This window comes from Halichoerus grypus, chromosome 6 (genome assembly GCF_964656455.1).
Source record: "Halichoerus grypus chromosome 6, mHalGry1.hap1.1, whole genome shotgun sequence".
NCBI classification, from domain to species: Eukaryota; Metazoa; Chordata; class Mammalia; order Carnivora; family Phocidae; genus Halichoerus; species Halichoerus grypus.
In genome coordinates, this window is record NC_135717.1 from 117,310,461 (window position 1) to 117,329,650 (window position 19,190).

Consider the following 19,190-nt stretch of genomic DNA (forward strand, 5'->3'; position numbering starts at 1 on the left):
TGTAAAACAAAACCTTCAAAATTATCTGAAAAAATATAGAATATTTTTATGATCTTAAGATAGAATTTAAAAGATCAAATTATGGGGACGCCTGGGTGTCTCAGTCAGTTGAGCGTCTGCCTTCAGCTCAGGTCATGATCCCAGGGTCCTGGGATCAAGTCCCGCATCGGGCTCCTTGCTCAGTGGGGAGCCTGCTTCTCCCTCTGCCTGCTCTGCCTGCCGCTCCCGCTGCTTGTGCTTGTTCTCTCTGACAAATAAATAAATAGAAATCTTTCAAAAATAAAAAAATTAAAAATTAAAAATAAAAGATCAAATTATGAAAAAGCAGAAGTTATGATAGCCAATTTTGATGAAACTGTCTATAACAAATATTAAAAACTCGTACGCAAAAGACATCTTTTTTTTTTTAAAGTAGGCTTCACACCCAATGTGAAGCTTGAACTCACTACCCTGAGATGAAGAGTCACGTGCTCCACCAACTGAGCCAACCAGGGGCCCCTCAAAAGGTATCTTACATAAGGTTAAAATACAAATGACAGATGAGGAGACAGGGAAAAGTATCTGCAACACACATGCATATCAGAAAAGGATTGGTTATCTAGCATCTGGAAAGGATTCCTATAAACTAATAATAACAAAAGAAAGATAAACAACCCAGTGGAAAAATGGACAAAAGGTATAAATAGATAATTATCAGAAGACATTCAAATAACCAATAACCACGTAAAAATCTATTCCACCTCTCCAGTACCCAGGAAAATGCAAAGTAAACTGACAATGAGAATCATTTCACATCTATTGGATTAGCAATAATTTAAAAGTCTGACCATTTAAGTGTTGGTGAGAAACTAGGACTTGCATATTCTATAAAATTGACACAACCACTTTGGAGAGCAACTTGGCAATATTTACTCAAGTCTAAAATGTATATGTCCTTTGATGCAGAAAGTCTATTGCCTTAGAGCTGTGTTTTCAATCCAAGAGTGGGTCAGGAAATCAATTTAGTGAGTCATGTCCAGCAGTTTACAAAAATGGAATAGAAAGGAAATAGAGTTCATATAACCTAAGTAGATATTACTTCACTAAACTTTTATTTCATATATGAAATGAGCCTTGAAAGAAAATGTATTTTGTACTATGAGTTATGGTTTAAAAAAAAACACTCTGAAAACACTGCTTAAGAGAAACTTTCATACATAAGAACAAGGAAATTTGTTCAATGATGTTCCCTACAAGACAGTGTTTGTAATAATGAAACATTGAAAACAACATAAATGTTTTTAGTAACAAATAGAATAACAAATTGGAGTGTATTCATGTGATGGAATACCACACACAGCAGCTAAAATTAATGAATTTGGTCTACATGGATGAATTTTGAAAACAAATTTGAGGGAAATAAAAATAAATGCCACAGGAAGGGGCGCTTGGGTGGCTCAGTCAGTTAAGCGTCTGCCTTTGGCTCAGGTCATGACCTCAGGGTCCTGGGATCAAGCCCCATGTCGGGCTCCCTGCTCAGTAGGGAGCCTACTTCTCCCTCTCCTACCCTCTCATGCTCTCTCTCGCTGTCTCTGTTGCTATCTCTGTTTCTCTCTCTCAAATAAATAAATAAATAAAATGAAAAAAAATGCCACATGAAACCAATTATAGTTGACCTCTGAATAACACAGGGGTTAGACCTACACAGACAAAAAACCATGTATAACTTTTTTAAAAAGATTTATCTATCTTTAGAGAGAGAGCGTGTGCACGTGCTTGAGGAGGGGAGGAGCAGAGGGACAGGGAGAGAAATCTCAAGCGGACTCCCCACTTTTGATTTTTTATCTTTAAAAAAAATAGAAAAAAATATATCTATATTTTTTAAGTAGGCTCCATACCCAACATGGAACTTGAACTCATAACCCCGAAATCAAGAATCTGATGTTTAACCCACTGAGCCACCCAGGAACCCCAAAAATCCATGTATAATTTTTGACTCCCCCCAGACTTAACTAATAGCCTACTAGTGATCAGAAGCCTTACCAAAAACATAATCAATGAATACATATTTTGTATGTTCTTTGTGTTATAGCCTGTATTCTTACAATAAAGTAAGCTGGAGAAAAGAAAATGTTATTTAGAAAATCATAAAGAAGGGGCGCCTGGGTGGCTCAGTCATTAAGCGTCTGCCTTCGGCTCAGGTCATGATCCCAGAGTCCTGGGATCGAGCCCCACATCAGGCTCCCTGCTCTGCGGGAAGCCTGCTTCTCCCTCTCCCACTCCCCCTGCTTGTGTTCCCTCTCTGGCTGTCTTTCTCTCTGTCAAATAAATAAAACCTTTAAAAAAAAAAAAAAAAGAAAATCATAAAGAAGAGAAAATACATTTACAGTACTGTACTGCATTTATTGAATAAAGCGGACCTGTGCAGTTCACACCCATGTTGTTCAAGGTCAACTGTGCATGAATTTTTAAAACATTAGGGGTGCCTGGGTGGCTCAGTTGGTTGAGCGTCTGCCTTCGGCTTGGGTCATGATCTCTGGGTCCTGGGGGTCTGCTTCTTTCTCTCTCTCTCCCCCTCTGCCCCTCCCCCCGCTCGTTCTCTCTCTCTCTCTCTCAAATAAAATCTTAAAAAAAATTTTTTTAAAGTCCATATACTATTTGTGCAGATATATATGTATGTTCAAAGATATATATACACATTACTATATTCAATATATAATTATATATTATATTACTATGTTCATACATATGTTATATTCAATATGCAATTATATATTATAATATATATATTCAAAGTATTAAAAGTGGACTGATATAAAGAGGATGCTCAGGAAGGGAATGAAATGGAACTTTAGGTGGTAGATACGTAAATGAATGTTATAGTATTCTGTGTTCTCTTCCTTTTAAAAGATTTAAAAAAATTTTGTTTTCGTAATTTCCACCCAATGTGGGGCTTGAACTCATGACCCCAAAATCAAGAGGTTCATGCTCTTTGAGCCAGCTAGGCGCCCCAACAACATTTTTATTTTATTTACTTTTATTTTGGGGGGATGCCTGCCTGGTTCAGTCAGTGGAGTGCACAATTCTTGATCTCAGGGTCATGAGTTCAAGCCCCGTGTTGGGTGTGGAGCCTATTTAAAAATATATATATATGTATATATTTTAAGATTTTATTTTTTAAAGTAATCTCTACACCCAGTGTGGGGCTGGAACTCACGACCCTGAGATCAAGGGTCACACGCTCTACCAACTGAGCCAGCCACATGGCCCCCAACAACATTTTTTTTAAGATTTGTTATTTATTTATTTGACAGAGAGAGAGTGAGAAAGCACAAGCAAGGGGAGCAGCAGAGGGAGAGGGAGAAGCAGGCTCCCTGCTGAGCAGGGAGCCCAACACGGGCTGGATCCCAGGACCCTGGGATCCGACTGAGCCACCCAGGCCCACCACCCACCCCCCAAAACAACATTTTTAATACATAAGAAAAAAATGCAATTAAGTTTTCGTCTCACTCAGAATTCTGAGAGGGTATCATAAAATTGTATTAAGTACTGGTTATTAAAACTCTTTCATCCTGGGATTTTTTTTTATTTTAGTGCCTTGGGAGAATAACCTGCCAAAGGCAGCCTGTCAAACTCAATGAATTAGTATCTAAAGTTGGCAGATCACTGCGGTTAGTATTTCTCCTAGCAAAAAAGATTTCTTGGGCCCCCTGGGTGGCTCAGTCGTTAAGTGTCTGCCTTCGGCTCAGGTCCTGATCTCAGGGTCCCAGAATCGAGCCCCGCAACGGGCTCCCTGCTCAGCCCCGTGGGCAGCCTGCTTTTCCCTCTCCCGCTCGCTCCCCCTGCTTGTGTTCCCTCTCTCGCTGTGTATCTCTCTCTGTCAAATAAATAAATAAAATCTTAAAAAAAAAAAAAAAGAGATTTGTTTTCCTGAAGTTTCAGTCTTTCCTATCTTTGGACATGCTGCTCCTTCTTACAAAGCCCTTACTTCCAGTTCTTGACTGCCAGGCAATCTCCAATTTATATTCCATGATCTAGTTCAAACCTGATTTCTCTTCATCTGGATGCCCCACCCCCCACCACCAGAATTTATCAATTACTACTCCTTTTAACTCTCACTGTGCCTTGGACATTTTCTCTGTTACAGCACCTATCATGTTATAGCACACTAATTTTTGAATGGAATCTTCTCTACTAAACCTCTGAACTTTTTGAGGGAAAGACCTGCCCCTTATTTGCCTTTATTTTCCTAGAATCTAGTAGAATGGCTGTAGAGTGGACCCCCAAATGTTTGTAAAATGAACACCAAATTCTTTTTTTTTTTTTTTTTAAAGATTTTATTTAGGGGCGCCTGGGTGGCTCAGTTGGTTAAGCAACTGCCTTCGGCTCAGGTCATGATCCTGGAGTCCCAGGATCGAGTCCCGCATCGGGCTCCCTGCTCAGCGAGGAGCCTGCTTCTCCCTCTGACCCTCCCCACTCTCATGTGCTCTCTCTCATTCTCGCTCTCTCAAATAAATAAAGAAATCTTTAAAAAAAAAAAAAAAATTTTATTTATTTATTTGAGAGAGAGAATGAGAGACAGAGAGCATGAGAGGGAGGAGGGTCAGAGGGAGAAGCAGACTCCCTGCCGAGCAGGGAGCCTGATGCGGGACTCAATCCCGGGACTCCAGGATCATGACCTGAGCCGAAGGCAGTCGCTTAACCAACTGAGCCACCCAGGCGTCCCAACACCAAATTCTGATGACTAACTAAATGACATGGGTTTTGGGAGCTCAAATCTGATGCCCATTTTCACACTTTCACATTTTCAAAAGGAGTATGTAAAGGTGGTCACCATTTTGGGACATTCTAGTGGTTCCTCATAGCTCTTGTCCAGATTCTTTTTTTTTTTTTTTTTAAAGATTTTATTTATTTATTTGACAGAGAGAGAGACAGCGAGAGAGGGAACACAAGCAGGGGGAGTGGGAGAGGGAGAAGCAGGCCTGCCACAGAGCAGGGAGCCCGATGTGGGGCTCGATCCCAGGACCCTGGAATCATGACCTGAGCCGAAGGCAGACGCTCAACAACTGAGCCACCCAGGCGCCCCTCTTGTCCAGATTCTTATGATAACCTTTTTGGTATCCTTAACTTCCAGCCTCTTCCTATTCTGATCCATCCTGGACACCACTCCAGAATAATTTTTATAAAACATCATCTTCATCTTGTCATTCCTTTGGGCAAAATATGGTAGGACTCTCTAATCCTTTCCAGTCAAATCTAAATCTCTAGTCTTCACACAGGAGGCCCCCAGAACGCAGCCTCACTTTAGTATTCCAAACATATCTCTTGATCATTTTATAACGTAAACTATACTGGGGCTGGAATCTTTACCTGTCTGACCTCTGACTTACTCTGAGAAATAAGAACAATGGCTGGTCTGGGGGAGATGCTCAATAATTGTGAGGTTAATGAATAGATGAACTATTCCTAGTATATAATCATTTGTTTCAGCTAGTTTTCTTCTTGTTCTCTATATACACCAAGCTCCTATCAGCCCATCTTGTCTGCTAATACCTAATAAACAACACTTAATAGAATGTATTGCAAATTTGGGCGCCTGGGTGGCTCAGTTGGTTAAGCGACTGCCTTCGGCTCAGGTCATGATCCTGGAGTCCCTGGATCGAGTCCCGCATCAGGCTCCCTGCTCAGCGGGGAGCCTGCTTCTCCCTCTGACCCTCCCCCCTCTCATGTGCTCTCTCTCTCTCATTCTCTCTGTCTCAAATAAATAAATAAAATCTTTAAAAAAAAAAAAAAAAAAGAATGTATTGCAAATTTTAATATATGTGCCCAAATACAAGGCAGTGCCTTGTTGGGCGCCTGGTGGCTCAGTCGGTTAAGTGTCTGCCTTCGGCTCAGGTCATGATCTGGGGGTCCTGGGATTGAGTCCCGCATTGGGCTCCCTGCTCAGCGGGGAGCCTGCTTCTCCCTCTGCCTCTGCCTCTCTCTCTCTCTCTCTGGTCTCTCATGAATAAATAAAAATAAAATCTTAAAAAAAAAAAGCAGTGCCTTGTTTTCCCAAAGAGAACTAAAAAAAATGGTTTTCGGTTGACTTCATATATATGAATAGTCAAATGTCTACTTTAAGTAGTTACCAATTTAGTGAAAATATAAGCCTAATATTATTCAGCAACACATATTCAAAATCACATGTGAAATATTTATTTAGAGAGAATGCTTTTTTACTCAAACTTTCTAACAATTCAAATTATCAGTGCCTTCGTCATCTTTCAAGCCACTTTTATCATCAACTAGCTCAATTTACAGATCACACCATCTGCGCATATATCCAAACTGTTTGAGTTTTTTTTAATTCATACTATGCATATATATTCCTGATATCCACAGTATAACCTCTTCCTGTGGCTTTCTGAAAGGCTTACTCACAACAAGATCTAACACTTGAAACTGTAAAGTCCTAATCCAAGAATAATTCCTTAAATCTATGTTAAATTTTTTTTTTGCCTCCTTTTTGTTTTTAAGTGATTCCATCCAGTGATCTCTATAAGCTTGTGGAACTAGCATGAACTGGGGTGCCTGGGTGGCTCTGTCGGTTGGGCATTTGCCTTCGGCTCAGGTCGTGATCCCAGAGTCCTGGGATCGAGTTCCAAGTTGAGTCCCTGCTCAGCAGGGAGCCTGCTTCTCCCTCTGCCCGCCCCCCTCATTCTCTCAATCACTCTCTCTCTCTCTCTCAAATAAATAAATAAATAAAATCTTAAAAGAAAAAAAAGAACTAGTATCAGCTTAGGTTATTTCAGGATGCATCTTCCCCAAACCCTTTGACTAAAAACAAAATATATAAAACAGATATCATGGACTATAATAAGAGACTTTGTAAGAACACAAATTACAAGGCAACTTCTTTTCTGAAAAATTATTTGGAGAGGAAAAATAAACCTTATATTCGGGTATATAAGACATTTGTTCATTTCACAAATACTTAACGAGCACTTCTTGTGTGCCAGGCACTGTGCTAGGGACTAGAGATACAGTGACCTTAGGATCCCGTGGGGAAGACAGTCATTAAATGTATAATGCCACAGCTAATTAATTATGATCATTTTAAGTACTATTAAGTATACCTAGCTACAAGACAGAGGAGTAATAGAGGAACCTAAGTCTGTGGGACTAAAAAATAGTTTCTCCAGCAGTGCTATTTATATACAGTGCAGCAGTAATTCATGTACCCAGTCTATCTGGGTTCAAATACTGACTCAAATCTTAAGGTTACTTAACCTCACTTTCCTCATTTATGAAGTGGAGCTAACAATAGTACCTACCCCATGAAGATTAAATGACTTAATACACATAAAGCATTAAGAACAATGTCGCCACATGGTACTTGCTTAATAAATGCAGCTGTTATTGTCATTTCAGCAGGAACCTGAAAGACAAGCTGGGAGGAAGGGAAGAAAATCCAAGCAGGGGTGCTCAGGTGGGTCAGTCAGTTAAGCGTCTGACTTCGGCTTAGGTCATAGGATCGAGCCCCACATGAAATTCCCTGCTCAGCATGGAGTCTGCTTGAGATTCTCTCCCTCTGCCCCTACCCCCACTCAAGCTCACATGCTCTCTCTCTCTCAAGTAAATAAATAAAATCTTCAAAGAAAGAAAGAAAGAACTCTAAGCAAAGAGCTACATGTGCAAAAGCCCAGAGCATAAAGTTGCTTGGCCTACAGTAGAACTGAAAGGCCAGTGTTTCTAAGCATAGAAAGCTAAGGGGGAAAGGATACCATGAGATATGAGATGAAGCTGAGAAGATAGGCTGAGGTCAATAATGCAAAGCCTTGTAGGTCGGGTTAAGGAATCTGAACTTTATCCTAAGAGTGAGGAAACCTGAAGGGTTTTATAAAGGGGAGTGACAAGCTTAGATTTGCAATTTTCAAAGCTTTCTCTGGCTATGGAATGGAAAACTGGTTGGAAAGAGGCCTTTGGCCTCTATTTTATAGATGATGGGGAAACCAGTAAAGAAGTTGATTCAGTCTTCTAGATCAGAGGTGGGTGGTGGCACAGAAGAGAGAAGGAAACTGAATGACTACAGAAATAGAAGGCAGAACCAGCAAGACTTACTGGGTGTATGTTGCAGTGAGGGGGCATGGAGGGAGAGGCACTAAACAATAAACATGTATTTGAGGAAGGAAGGAGGGAAGGAAGGAATTCCTGTGTTCCTGCCATATTGTTTTACTGCATGAAATGCCTTCCCTCTACTCCATCTTTCCAGGCATAACACCTTCCCATTTCCTCCACAAAACTGTCTCTGATTGATCTTGTCCCCTTCTTCCCAGGAGTGTTCTAGAATTTTAGAGCTGAACATTCTTGAGATATATAATGATTGAGAGAACTTAGACACTGCCTGAAGACAGAGAGCATCTTTTAGTCAACTTTCTTTTTTTTTTTTCTTTTAAGATTTTATTTATTTATTTGACTGAGAGAGACACAGTGGGAGAGGGAACACAAGCAGGAGGAGTGGGAGAGGGAGAAGCAGGCTTCCCGCCGAGCAGGGAGCCTAATGTGGGGCTTGATCCCAAGACCCTGGGATCATGACCTGAGCCGAAAGCAGACTCTTAACAACTGAGCCACCCAGGCGCCCCTTTAGTCAACTTTCTATCCTGCCCACCTCATCTCCCCAACACTTGTAGAGATTCTCATTACAGAACACTTTCTCTGACTTCATGAGTGGTATAGTCATAAACAGCCTATGCTAATATAAAGCTCCTTGACCCATTAAGCATTATACGGAGGTTTCACAACCATTTTCTTCTCGGATCTTCACAGAATCCTTATAAAATAAGTGCTATTACAGAGAAAATAAACTCAGAGCTAAAGTGACATGTCCAAGGTCACACACACTAAAGGAAATGGCAGTGCTAAGATTTGAACCTAGATCCTGTTTCCAAATGGGATGCTTTTTACAACTCTCCATGGAGGGTAAATATTCACATGCACTTGAGACATTAAACTCTCAGAGGCAGCTAAGTGCCACTTCTAAGAATCCTTCCCAGTTTCAGTAATTAATTAATTTATTCAAGAATACTTATTGAGCACCTACGGGTGCCTGGATGGCTCAGTTGGTTAAGACTCCCACTCTTGATCTCAGCTCAGGTCTTGAGCTCAGGGTAGTTAAGTTCAAGCCCTGCGTTGGGCTCCACGCTGGGGTGGAGCCTACTTTAAAAAAAAAAAAAAGAATATTTATTAAGCACCTACTACATTCTAGGAATGGCACCTAGTATTAGGGGTAAGGTACAGCAGTGAACAAGGCAAGAAGGTGCTTGCCCTGTCTAGTTCAGGGAGGGGGCCAAACAAGGAAACAAATATATAAACAGTGTTAAATGCTAAGTACTATAAAGAAAATATAGAGGTGCTGGGGGCAAATGTGTATCCTTAAAATGGGCATTACTTTGAATAGGGTGGTCAGAGAAAGCCTCTCAGAAAAGTGACATTTGAAACCGACCTTGGTCTTCAGGAGGCGCTTAACGAAAGGCATTTCCCCACAAACCTAGTTTGGAAGCCGGCGTCTAAAGCCAAAAGGTACTTAGTGTGCACAGGGGCCGCTCCCAGGCCTCCAACCCTGGCCACCTCACTGGCCCTGGACAGTTCCCGGCCTACTCCGGCCGCCACCACTAGAGGGCGCCGCGGATCTCCCCAGCGCCCAGGAGTGGCCGCGGCCCCAGGCACTGCCACACTGACACCTGGCAACCACCGCGTCAAGGCCCCGAAGCCCGGGGTACGGATGGAGGGCAAGGGCGGCGCTAGGAAGCCCTAGGGAATCGCGAGGGATCAGCAGGCCCTCAGAGAGAGGACGTCCCCAAGATCACAAATCCAACCACTGCCATACGTCCTCACTGGCTCGGGGACAGCCAGTTTCCGGCGCCTTTAAATCAGGAAATACTGGCTGCGTCCAATCCTGGTCCTTCTTTCGCCACTTAGTCTTAGCGTCGGTTCTTCGCCAGGGGAGCGCCAGGCCGGCCGTCTACGGATACCAATCAGCACTCAGGAAAGGCGCATGCGCTCTGGAAAGAATGTGACGTACAGTGAACTTTGACCTAAAGGCGACCTCCTCTCTTCTCCCCCTCCCTCGCTGTGAAGATGGCGCTCTCCAGGGTGTGCTGGGCTCGGGCTGCTCTGTGGGGTTCGGCGGTCACCCCCGGACCTCATGTCACCCGGAAGCTGCAACTTGTTCGCTGTGGCCTGGCCTGGGGGGCCCCTCGGTGAGGGACCTGGGAGAAAGGAAAGCGTTTCTGACGTACAGGCCTTTCCAGTGGCTCAACCTTGTTTGCATGCTGTCTCTTAATTCTCAGCGTTCCACGCCCTGGCCCCGGGGTTTTTATTCTTCTACTCAGAACTCGCACCCCGATCGCCACTAGTGATATGGCTTCCTGACCCTCACAACTCTCAGTGCCCCATATTTTCCGTATTCCCCACGTGTCCTGAACTCATCTTTCAGCCTCCCTTTTTCGGCTTAGGTTTTACCGCTATTTATCTGGATCCCATCTCTTTGGCCTTAGCAAGCTGTTCAAATGGTCCCTCAGGCTTTGCTCTCCCTGCAGACTCACACCACACCCGACATTCCTTCCTGCCTGATCTCTCATCTGCCCGATGTTTTTCTCGGTCTGATTGCTTATCTGTCCTTGAGCCCAAGATCTTCCTTGGATTTCAGAAGATTCAGGTCTTAGCATACATTCTCTGAGACTGGTGTTTTACATTAGTGTAAAAGGGGCTCCAGGACTGATTCCCACACAGTCTCTTTGATCTTCCTTGTAGGTCTTCAAAGCTTCACCTTTCACCAAAGGCAGATGTGAAGAGCTTGATCTCTTATGTGGTGGCCAAGACAAAAGTGATTAATGGGAAATACCATCGTTTCTTGGGTCGTCATTTCCCCCGCTTCTATGTCCTGTACACAGTCTTCATGAAAGGTAAAACCAAAACAGAAATCCCTTAAATCCTTTCGTGGGCAATGTCAAAGAGTTTAGAATAAGTAAGATTACTTGCATGTTCTGCTGTGTGGTGTGAGCTGGTGTGTTTTCTGTTTCATAAATGCTTGAGGATTAAATTAGTTCTAAGTTAGCACTTCGGAGAATGTGTCTAGAAAAGTATCATGACAATTTCTGACAACATCCATGGGGGAATATAGGTATTTTTGCATTTTTCTTAACGACACATAGCTGACTATTGTAGAAATTCTTTGACATGCACAAGGCCAGGCATCTATATGGCTTCACAGACCTGCCCTGTGATTTATCAGTTGACTTGGCCCATAAGAAAATGTGGTCTAATGCTTGTCACATATCTGTCCTAGATAGCATATCGTGGAAACAGCACTACATATACTTATTTTCTGAATGTTTTCATTCAGATCAGAGCTGTGCTAGTTACTAGAAGATGGTATAATGACAGGTGTCCACTCTGGTGCCAGACTGCCTGGGTTCACATCCCAGCTTGTCACTGGCTGTGTGACTGGACTAGTTATTTAACCTCTCTGTCCCTTGGTTTTCTCATCTGTAAAATATGGAAAATAATAGGACCTACCGATTGATCACATAGTTGTGAAAATTAAATACATCAATACATGTAAAGTACTTATGGCCTGATTATAGTATGTGCTCAATAAACTTATCTATAACTATTATTGTACTCTATACTTTTGTTATAACAGCAATTACAATAAACTACCATGTTGTTAGCTGTGAATATTATGATTATTACTAGCTTCGTGGACTTGCAAAATCTAAAGTAGAAATAGAACGGCTGCTTTGTCTGCTACCACGTTTATAACTGGGATTAAATGAGAAAAGGGTCTGGAAAAGTATTTTGGTTGGTTTGTTTTTAAGCTTTTTTTTTTTTTTTTTTAAGATTTTTATTTAGTTTTGAGAGAGAGAGCACAAGCAGGGGGTGGGGCAGGCAGAGGGAGAAGCAGGCTCCCCACTGAGCAGGGAGCTCGACGCAGGGCTGGATCCCAGCACCCTGGGATCATGATCTGAGCCAAAGGCAGAACGCTTAACCGACTGAGCCACCCACCCCGGTGCCCCTGTTTTTAAACTTTTAATTATAGAAAATTTTAAATATACACAAAAATAGAATAATATGATGAATTTTCGTGTACTCAACCTCACTTTAGCAGTTATCAACTCGTGGCCACCAGTCTCCTTTCATTTATACACTTGCCTTCTCCTGTATTATTTTGAAGCCAACCTAGATATTATATAATTTCATTCATAAATATGAAAGCATTTTTAAAAAGTAAAGCCTTAGGTAAAATGTAAGAATTATCATCAGATGAACAAAGAAAATGCAATAATAGAAATATGTTGAATTACAGTATTTCTGAAAGTGTTCTAGAAAGGAGATAAGTTAATATCTGGTTGGGGACTGCATAAGGTTAATTGAGCAAGATTTCCTGAGGTTAGTGAGTTTTTGAATTTTTATTTTAAAGAGGGAGTGAGTAGTGAACCAGAAGAAGGAGAGCATCCCATAGTAGATCACAGAAGGCCAACTTGGCTGGCAGAGAGGTGATGTGCTGGGGGGATAAAGAATGAGAAGAGAGATATAGGTTGGCCTCACAAGAGTTTCAAATGTCCTAATTTAGAGCTCTGATTTAGAGTAGTGTCGGGGAGGGACAAATATGTGTGTTGTGGGTAAACATGGAGTTGGAAGCTGTGGTAAGATTCAAACTGGGATAACGTCACACTCTGTCCTCTACTTTAATGAGGCAGGATTGCAGATGATATGGGCTGATGCCAAAAAGGCTAGAAGAATAAAGACAAATATGTGGAAGCACAATATAAAGTTTCATCAACTTCCATACCGGGAGATGGAGCATTTGAGACAGGTATGGGCCAGGGGCAGAGATCAGAAGTCCATGGTGAGGTAACTCAAGTTAACCAAGATCTCAAGCTTTTTTCTTTCCTATCTTGTTCACCCCTGATCAACCTTTTCCCCTCCAATGTGAGATCAAAGTATTGAACTAAATGAGAGCATCAGGTTATTTGTCAGAATTGGGTTTATTCAGAGTTGTAGCCCTCTGTAACAGAGCTCCATAGAGATTCTGGCATACTTTTTGAATAAAAGTTGTGTATACTAAAACCCAGTTCATTTCTGAATATATAAAAATATGCAAGGATCCAAAAGGCAGCAGGAAAGTAGCATTTGGTGGTGACTTGATGGATAGTTTTGAAGCTGACAGTGAGAACCTAGGACCCATTCAGCATATCAAGGAGAATTTGTTGAGGGATTTGGTATAGTGTCAGGTCCCGTACTAGACATTATTTGGGATACAAAAATGAACAAATCAGGGCTTCTGTCCTCAAGGAACTTACCAATTAGAAGTAGATAGAAATAACCTTGACCCTTCTCTGGGCTGCAGTAGAAGTTTACTGCACAGTGTGGGGGAGGGATTGTTCATTGTATTAAGAACTTGGGTTAAAACTGCGTCTGTCTTTATTTTTGCTTAGTTCCGTCGAGACGTCACCAAGTGTCTTTTCCTAGGTATTATTTCCATTCCACCCTTTGCCAACTACCTGGTCTTCCTGCTAATGTGAGTACAGATTTCTATTTTCCCAGCATATTGAAGAAACATAGATTTTTTTTTTTTAAGATTATTTATTTATTTATTTGACAGAGAGACAGCAAGAGAGGGAACACAAGCAGAAGGATTGGGAGAGGGAGAAGCAGGCTCCCCGCTGAGCAGGGAGCCCAATGTGGGGCTCGATCCCAGGACCCCAGGATCATGACCTGAGCCAAAGGCAGACGCCTAATGACTGAGCCACCCAGGAGCCCCGAAACATAGATGTTTTTTAAATTAAAAATTATTTAAAGAACTTTCCATTTCAGAAGTAGGCAGAGATTATCACACTTCCTGCTCCAATCTTCTAATTAGCCACTCAGTAATTATTCCTGGGTCAGCTGTAGGTGCAGGTAGCTTAGACTTTTCATGTCTCTTAGCTGCCCCTGTGTGATGTGAAATAATATTATGACCTTTTCCATCATCCCTAGAGGCAGCAGCCCACTCCCTGAGAAGCATAGCAATTTGGGAGAATCTTTTGTTTCAGGAGAGAAATGCATTTCATAATCTGATAACATAAATTTTTATTATTTTATTTTGTATCCAAAGATGACATTTTATTTTATTTTATTTTATTTTATTTTATTTTATTTTATTTTATGTATGTATTTTAAAGATTTTATTTACTTGAGAGAGAGAGAGCAAGAGAGCATGAGCTGGGGGAGAGGCAGATGGAGAGGGAGAGGCAGACTCCCCGCTGAGCAGCAGCCTGACGTGGGGCTCCATCCCAGGACCCTGAGATCATGACCTGAATGAACCAAAGGCAGACGCTTAACCAACTGAGCCACCCAGGCGCCCCAATTTTTTTTTTTTTTTAATTAATTAATTTATTTTGAGAGAGAGACTGCAAGAACGGGTGAGCATGGCGGGGAAGGGTAGAGGGAGAGAATCTCAAGCAGACTCCCCGCTGAGCATGGAGCCCAGCAGGGGAATCGATCCCATGACTCTTAAGATCATGACCTGAGCCGAAATCAAGAGTCGGACCCTTAACCGACTGAGCCACCCAGGTGCCCCCAAAGATGACACTTTTAAACTGTGATCTTGCTTGTTATTTTAGTTATCTGTTGCTGTATAACAAACAGTCTTGAAGCTTAGTAGCTTTTCATGGTTTTGTGGGTCAGGAAATCGGGCAGGGTTCAGGTGGGTGACTGATTTTTCTCTTCCATGTGGTGTTGACAGAAGTCCCTCAGGCTTATTTAGCTGATGAAGGGACTAATCTGGATGGTCTAAGGTCACTCTTATGTCTGGTGCCTTAGTGGGGATGGCTGGAAGGCTGGAGCTCTGAGTTAGAGGACCTACAGGTGACCTCTTTAATATGGTGGCCTCAGAGTAATGGGACTTCTTACATGGCAGCTCAGGGCTCCAGGGGTGAGTGTTTCAGCAAATAAGAATCTGCTTGGCCTTTTATAACCTAGCCTCAGAGGTCACAAAGACTCACTGCGCTCTCTTTTATTGGTTGAATCAGTCACCCAGATTTAAAAAGTAAGGGGACAAATCGCTTCTCGGCCTTTCGGCTAAGATCAAGTGTAAAAAGTAAGGGGACATAGACCTTACTTCTCAATAAGAGGAATGTCAAGAGAGTTTGCGGCCATGCTTTTAAACCACCACACATGTAGAAAAATGAATTAAAAAACACATTTGCCCTGAACATTTTATATATACATACGGACTGTGCCACAGTTTGAGGTTGTCAGCATCACATACAATGAGTGGCTCTGTCTGCCACTCTCTCCAACTCTGTCCAAAAATATGTTCCTCAAATGCTTTAATTCAAATGAAGTCATTTTATCTAATTACTACACGTGAGGCTGTCCCACTGCTGCTTCCTTTCACAGAACCTCAATAATGTTGCCTGAAATTGTGCTTCAGTGTATCTTTAAACCTCGGTCTGAGACTCATTTACAGAAAAGAACAGTGAGGTAGGGAAGTCATGTCTCCATCTCTTCTTCCTAGTGTTCATGTGCGCCAAACGCTTTCTTGGATCACTTTGAAAGATGCCGGTTTCAGCAAGTGACATTGTGATTCCTTTTCCTTTCAGGTACCTGTTTCCTAGGCAGCTACTGATCCAACATTTCTGGACCCCAAAGCAACAAATTGATTTCTTAGATATCTATCATGCTCTCCGGAAGCAGTCCCACCCAGAAATCCTTTGTTATTTAGAAAAGGTTATCCCTCTCGTTTCTGATGCAGGACTCCGGTGGCATATGACGGAGCTGTGCACCAAGGTATTCCTCCAGCTAACCCTTCCTGCAAACTCCGACTCTTGTGAGAAACTAGGGAAAAGGGCCAGGCAGGACTTTCCTAACCTCTACCAATCTCTCACCTCTCCCAAGATACAGCATGGTACCCACCCAGCAATACATGATATCCTGGCTCTGAGAGAGTGTTTCTCTAACCATCCCCTGGGCATGAAGCAACTCCATGCTTTGCAAATGGTGAGCACTTTGTGGCTTTCTGTGTCCCGCAGCCTCACCTTGCCTCAGGTCTTGCATGTGGTAATAACTATGTTGACTTTCTCCTCCCGTGTTGATGTGTTACAGAAAGCCTTGAGCCGAGCCATGCTTCTCACGCCTTATCTGCCTTCTTTCTTGTTGAGACACCGTTTAAGGACTCATACCACTGTAATTCACCAACTGGACAAAGCTTTGGCAAAGCTGGGGATTGGCCAGCTGTCTCCTCAGGAGGTGAAATCGGTAAGAACTTACCGCGATATCAACCCTCAGTCCTTGGTGGGCTTTTGAGCGCACGGGGCTGGGAGCTTACAGAGAGCTCCCTGTTTTGCTTGTTAGAACAAAGCCCAAACTCTTTATTCTTTTACCTCATTTCTGTGTCTTTTTTCTCAGTGAACTTAACTCATGGAAAAGGAATTGCCCATAGTAATTTTGGTTTATGTTTCTTTTCTTTTGGCCCTTCAAAAACCGAGGACACTATTCTTTAGACCTACTGTTTTTGATTATATAGGCCTCTTTGCTTGTCTGTCGTAGTTCAGATTGCTATAGAGAAAGGTTTCTTGTGGGCATGGAGTTATAGCTTATTTAAAGGAGATTTTGAATTATTTGTGGGCTTACAGTTCATGGGGATATTTGCTATGTGATTATTGAGGACTGTTCCTCTTCTGAGTGATACAGGCTTGTTATCTTCGTGGCCTGAATTCTACCCATATTGCTGAAGAGAGGTGTCGAACTTGGCTGGGAGAGTGGCTACAGATTTCCTGCAGCCTGAAAGGTAAGACACATCCCTGTGGTTATGCCACTAAAATCCAAAATATTTTTCTGTTTGATTCTAAGATTATTTTGGAGTTGATTATTGAGTACCATGAGACCCTTATTTAATATATATGTCTAATTGAAAGGGCATAAACTCATTTGCCTACAGGGGCTAAGCAGGTAATGAAGTGGACTCTGCAAGACAGGAGGGAGTGGTGAGGATTGTGGGAGCCCAAAACAGCACGCATGCCAGTCTGAAGCAGTCTCTCAGCCCCAGCACTATTGATGCTAATGTCCTGAGCACTAGAGGATCTCTAGCAGGATCCCTGGTCTCTGCCCACTAGATGCCAGCAGCATCCTCCACGCCAGTTCTGACAACCAAAAATGTCTCCAAACATTGCCGGATGTCCAGTGGGGCAGAGGAGAACAGAATTATCCCAGTTGAGAAGCACTAGTCTAAAGGCATTCAAATTCAGAACAAAAACACTCAGTTGGCTAAATAAAAAGACCCGGGGGTGGGTATTAGGCCTGTGGGGCTCTTGTTGGAACGTTTGGCTAGGCCTTGATGTTTTCTAAGCCTGTGAATATCAGGGTAGGCCTACTAATCTCCTTGGAGCCAAGAAATGTTTCCAGAGCAGCAGCTTCTACCAGAAGAATCCCAAGGGTGATTAGTATCATTACCATCTCTGAAGTTTCTGCCGCCACCCCTTAAGAGTCAAGAAATGAGGATGAGTGGAAAGGAGTATCTGGTGGAAGGAAAGGAAAGCATACATGCAGGGACTGGAACGAAGCAGGGGAACTTTGAGAACCGTAACCTCTTGACGTCACGCCTCTGCACTTGGCTTCCCGCCTCTAGTATCAAGCCCCGTCGACCAAGGCAGTTAGCAGGCTAACTGTTCCCTGGCCAGGCCATTAACACTGATGGTGTTTGCAGAAGCTGAGCTGTCCCTCTTGCTACACAACGTGGTCCTGCTTTCCGTCAACTACACCGGGACAAGGCGCTGAGCGAACGCGGGGCGGATGGCATGTCCTGCGGCCACAGAGTGCAGCAGCGTGGCACCTACCCGCACCGGTCAGCCGGGGCTCTGCGTGCGCTGGTAGGTGCGCCCGAGGCGGGGGACACGTGCTACAGGCTCCCAGCGCGGCCGCCGCGCTGGAGCTGGGACTGAAACGAGCCCTCTTAGCAGAGGCGGCCCGCGTGAGCTGGCGGCCCGACTTCCTCCGAGTCAGCCGGGGCGGCCGGCGGCCTCTACTGGGCCTCCGTGGTGATGGTTTCAGTTCAGAGCCTAGGAAGTGAGCTTGTGCCCCAGGTGGGAAGCCTCATCTGGCCCAGGGCTCAGCCACTGCCGTAGTCTTGGAGCTGCGTTTTCGTTACAGTTTCTGGCTGGTGAGGGCAACGGCACTGTTGAAATTGGAGCATTTACGTCTATGCGTGTACTTCGATGCTGCCCTCAATCCTTTTTGTGATGACCAAAAATAGGTTTTTGTTTTTTTGGGTTTTGTTTTTGGTCCCCTCACTGGGTTAACCACTCCCTTTCCTTTCCAAATCTTTGACCATCTTTTTTTTTTTTTTTTTTAAGCAAATAGTTATTCATATATGGGAATTTTCTAATGGAAAAGATAAAAGGAAACACAAGTGCTCCTTGCCCCTTCCCGTGTTTATAGCCTTCACCCCCCTCCATCTTAATTCCTGCACTGTGGTGCAGCCCCTAAGGAGCTTCAGCTCTGCTACCCGTACTGCGCTGCGGCAGGCCAGCTCTAACGGGACGGTGGCCACCTTCTCTGGGCCACGGATTAAGCCTCTGAGGTACTAATCACTGCCCCGCCTGGGAGACCGGAAAGGCCTGCAGTGTGAGTAAGTTGGGGTTAGCTTTTGTCTGTGTACATCATTGACCTGTAGTAACTTATTGTAAATGCATGAAGCACTGTTTTAAATCCAAGTAAAGACTGCCTGAAACCAGTTGCTGGAAATGACTTATGCATACTCTAATTATTTTGCTAAAGCTCCTTTGACAAGACTGACAAATCTAACTAATGGGGGAGGTAGGTGGTTGGAATAGAAGCTTCTGATGGGATGGAAGTTCTGAGGGATCTGATTTGACGTTGATCCTCTTTGCTGGACTTTAAGATGGTAAAAAGGAATAGAGAATTTGGAATTAACAAATGAGCCCCCAGAGTAGGGACTACAGAAAGGGAAAAGCTTCAAAAGGGCAGGATCAAGGCCTGCTTCAGCTGAAGAGGTACATAAGGGCATATGATGCAAGTCAAGCTCTTGGTGCTCCAAAGAGAATGTTCTGTTTTTCCACCATAATGTTGTTAACATTAATCTCTAACTGACCTAATTAGTTCTATATATGATGCTAGAGAAACACCCTTTCTCTAACAAGTTAACAAGCCTGCCAAGATAAAGAATA

At 43.1% G+C, this 19,190-nt stretch overlaps 1 protein-coding gene across 5 annotated transcripts; it reads left to right on the forward strand.

Annotated features, from left to right (window-relative positions):
• The first annotated feature begins 10,055 nt into the window (after nt 1-10,055).
• Nucleotides 10,056-18,750, forward strand: LETMD1 (LETM1 domain containing 1). 5 transcript variants are annotated; one of them, XM_036098900.2, is made up of 9 exons: nt 10,057-10,220; nt 10,753-10,925; nt 12,723-12,838; nt 13,461-13,543; nt 15,609-15,795; nt 15,904-16,005; nt 16,111-16,263; nt 16,699-16,795; nt 17,711-17,926. In XM_036098900.2, exons 1-9 carry the CDS (start codon nt 10,099-10,101, stop codon nt 17,779-17,781), a joined length of 1,104 nt encoding a protein of 367 aa, XP_035954793.1. In that variant the 5' UTR covers nt 10,057-10,098; the 3' UTR covers nt 17,782-17,926. The 5 variants fall into 5 exon arrangements, with proteins under 5 accessions (XP_035954797.1, XP_035954793.1, XP_035954798.1 ...); XM_036098902.2 differs by having other exon boundaries at nt 10,058-10,220; nt 10,774-10,925; XM_036098903.2 differs by having other exon boundaries at nt 10,060-10,255; nt 10,774-10,925.
• Nucleotides 18,751-19,190: the final 440 nt, after the last annotated feature.

Bases quoted from the DNA above. Each gene is read 5' to 3' on its own strand.
- LETMD1 (XM_036098904.2), top strand. From the start codon at position 10,099: ATGGCGCTCTCCAGGGTGTGCTGGGCTCGGGCTGCTCTGTGGGGTTCG. The intron at 10,221-10,752 runs GTGAGGGACCTG...ATTCCCACACAG, and splicing joins CTGGCCTGGGGGGCCCCTCG to TCTCTTTGATCTTCCTTGTA. The intron at 12,839-13,460 runs GTATGGGCCAGG...ATTTTTGCTTAG, and splicing joins AGATGGAGCATTTGAGACAG to TTCCGTCGAGACGTCACCAA.